Raw genomic sequence first — 2174 nt, forward strand, 5'->3', positions numbered from 1 at the left:
TGCTCACTGGCTGAGCGCGGTGTGGGCGACACCACACCAAGGGTTGCGATCCCCTTACCGGTCACGAAAAAGACAGAATGAATAAATACATAAAAATTATCAGCTGTTATTTAAAAAAAGGAAAAAAAGCCAGGCATGTATGACTGATTGAATAGTAAACTGATATAAATTTTAGAAACTACATCAAAGAATGTGTCCTACTAACCATGACTCAAATGTGTCAGCTTCCTATATGAAGTGTAAAACCCAGTAAACTGCCTTTTGCCACCTTTATACAATATGCCTTTATAGGGCAAGGTGTCCCAGCTGCCTTATAATAGTATGAAATACTACTCAAATACAAATTCTAATAAGATTATTTTACAGAGTACTTTTTTCCAAGGTCAAAGCGCTATCAAAATGACTTACCTGAGATAATTTTGTTGTAGTGGCAGGCAGAAGTGGGCGGCTGAACTTCTTCTGAGAGCCGATGGCTGCTGGAAAGGGTGGTGCAGAAAACACAGCTGCAACACAATTAATTTTGTTTATCCACCCTTGCATTTCCTCTGGACTCCTATGAGAAAGAGATATATTTGTGTTAGGGTATTTCTACATCTTAGTGCATTGCCCTTTGTCCCTTTCTCTTACTGATTTAAAAATGGCACATAAAAGTCAATTATTCTTCTCGATGCAATTAATCCCTGACAAAACTTCATTGAAATTAACATTCTCAACAGTGATCAACATGGTAGTTGAAGGCCCTAGAACCTATGATCATCACAGTTTAAGACTGTGATTATCTCTCTAGGATACAGAAGGAAAAAAAGAGGAATCACCTGATAATAAATATTTACTCAACCTCTACTCTGTTTGATACTAGGCTAGTCCAAAAATAAATAAAAATTAAGTCATCTCTTTTAATCACATAATTTGATTTTAAAATCCAACTGAGGCACAGAATGACAGAGGGAATGTAAAAGGTATGTTTACTTTGGAAAACAGTTTGGCAGTTTCTTCAAAAGTTAACTATAAATTTATCATACGACTCAGCAATTCCACTTCTAAATAGGTACCCAAGAGAAGTAAGAACATATAGCTACACAAAGATTTGTATGTCAATATTCAGAGCATCATTACTAAGAGTCAAAAAGGGGAAACAATTCATATGTTCATCAGTTAGAGAATGGATAATCAAAATGCGGTAAATCCATACAATCGAATAGTATTCAGCAATAAAGGTACGAAGTACTGATACATGCTACATGGATGAACTTCCAACACTTTATGCTAAGTGAAAGAAGCCAGACCAAATAACCCACATATTCTGTTTATATGAAGTGTCCAGAAAAGACAATACTATAGAGATAGAGAGTAGACTGGTGGGTGTCTGGGGCTGGGGGTGCCACAGGGGAGTGACAGCAAAATGGGCACGGGGACCTCTTCAGAGTGATGAAAGTGTTACAGAACTGGGTTGTGGTGATAGCTGCACCATTCTGTAGATTTGCTAAAAATCATTAAAACATTCATTTAAAACAGGTAAAATTTTATGTAAAGTGTGCCTCAAATAAGACTGTTAAAAACAATCCACCTGAGAACAGGTGGAAATCATCTGACGTCATGATCATATTTTTATGTGTCATTATATCCAGAAAGCTCAACCCATAAATTTGTGAATTCATAAATGAATGGTAAAAATGGTCATGAACCAGAATAGATTATCTAACATTTGTATAATCAATAAACAGAAGGTGGAAAAAATGTCAGCCAAATCTAAAATAATTTTCTTCTCCAATTACTCTGAGAAACCACATCAACTTGAGCCTACAAGAGCTATCAACTCTTAGTGCACCCCATATGCCTCTCTAGTCTGATCTCTCTGGCTCCTTTATTTCAGTTTACTAATCTCTGCATCAATTTTATCTGAAATAATCAGATCTCTTTAGTTATCTTATCTGGTATTTTAGATTTTAAAAAATTAGATAATAAAATAATTTGAAATATGCTTTATGCCTAACAGCTGTAATTATACATCTTGCAATGGGCCCTTTGTGGTGTTAATGGTCCTGTTCCCATACTCCAAAAACTTGTTTCCTTGTGACTTCTTCATCACCTGATGTCAGCAATTTTATACCTTTGAAAGTTCAACATCCAAAAATTATCAGAGTGACTGCTCTTGTTCTTATTTTCATTTTTTT

General features: G+C 35.5%; 1 protein-coding gene across 1 annotated transcript in view; it reads right to left on the minus strand.

Annotated features, from left to right (window-relative positions):
• Positions 1 to 2174, minus strand: part of LOC103601743 (PH and SEC7 domain-containing protein 3-like) — a 127445-nt gene that overhangs the window by 16312 nt on the left and 108959 nt on the right. Inside the window, exon 7 of the mRNA XM_008586166.1 lies at positions 409 to 553. Coding sequence (XP_008584388.1) covers positions 409 to 553 — 145 coding nt within the window. The remainder of the gene's footprint in view (positions 1 to 408; positions 554 to 2174) is intronic.

Source organism: Galeopterus variegatus, unplaced genomic scaffold (genome assembly GCF_000696425.1).
Source record: "Galeopterus variegatus unplaced genomic scaffold, G_variegatus-3.0.2 Scaffold3856, whole genome shotgun sequence".
Classification (NCBI taxonomy): Eukaryota; Metazoa; Chordata; class Mammalia; order Dermoptera; family Cynocephalidae; genus Galeopterus; species Galeopterus variegatus.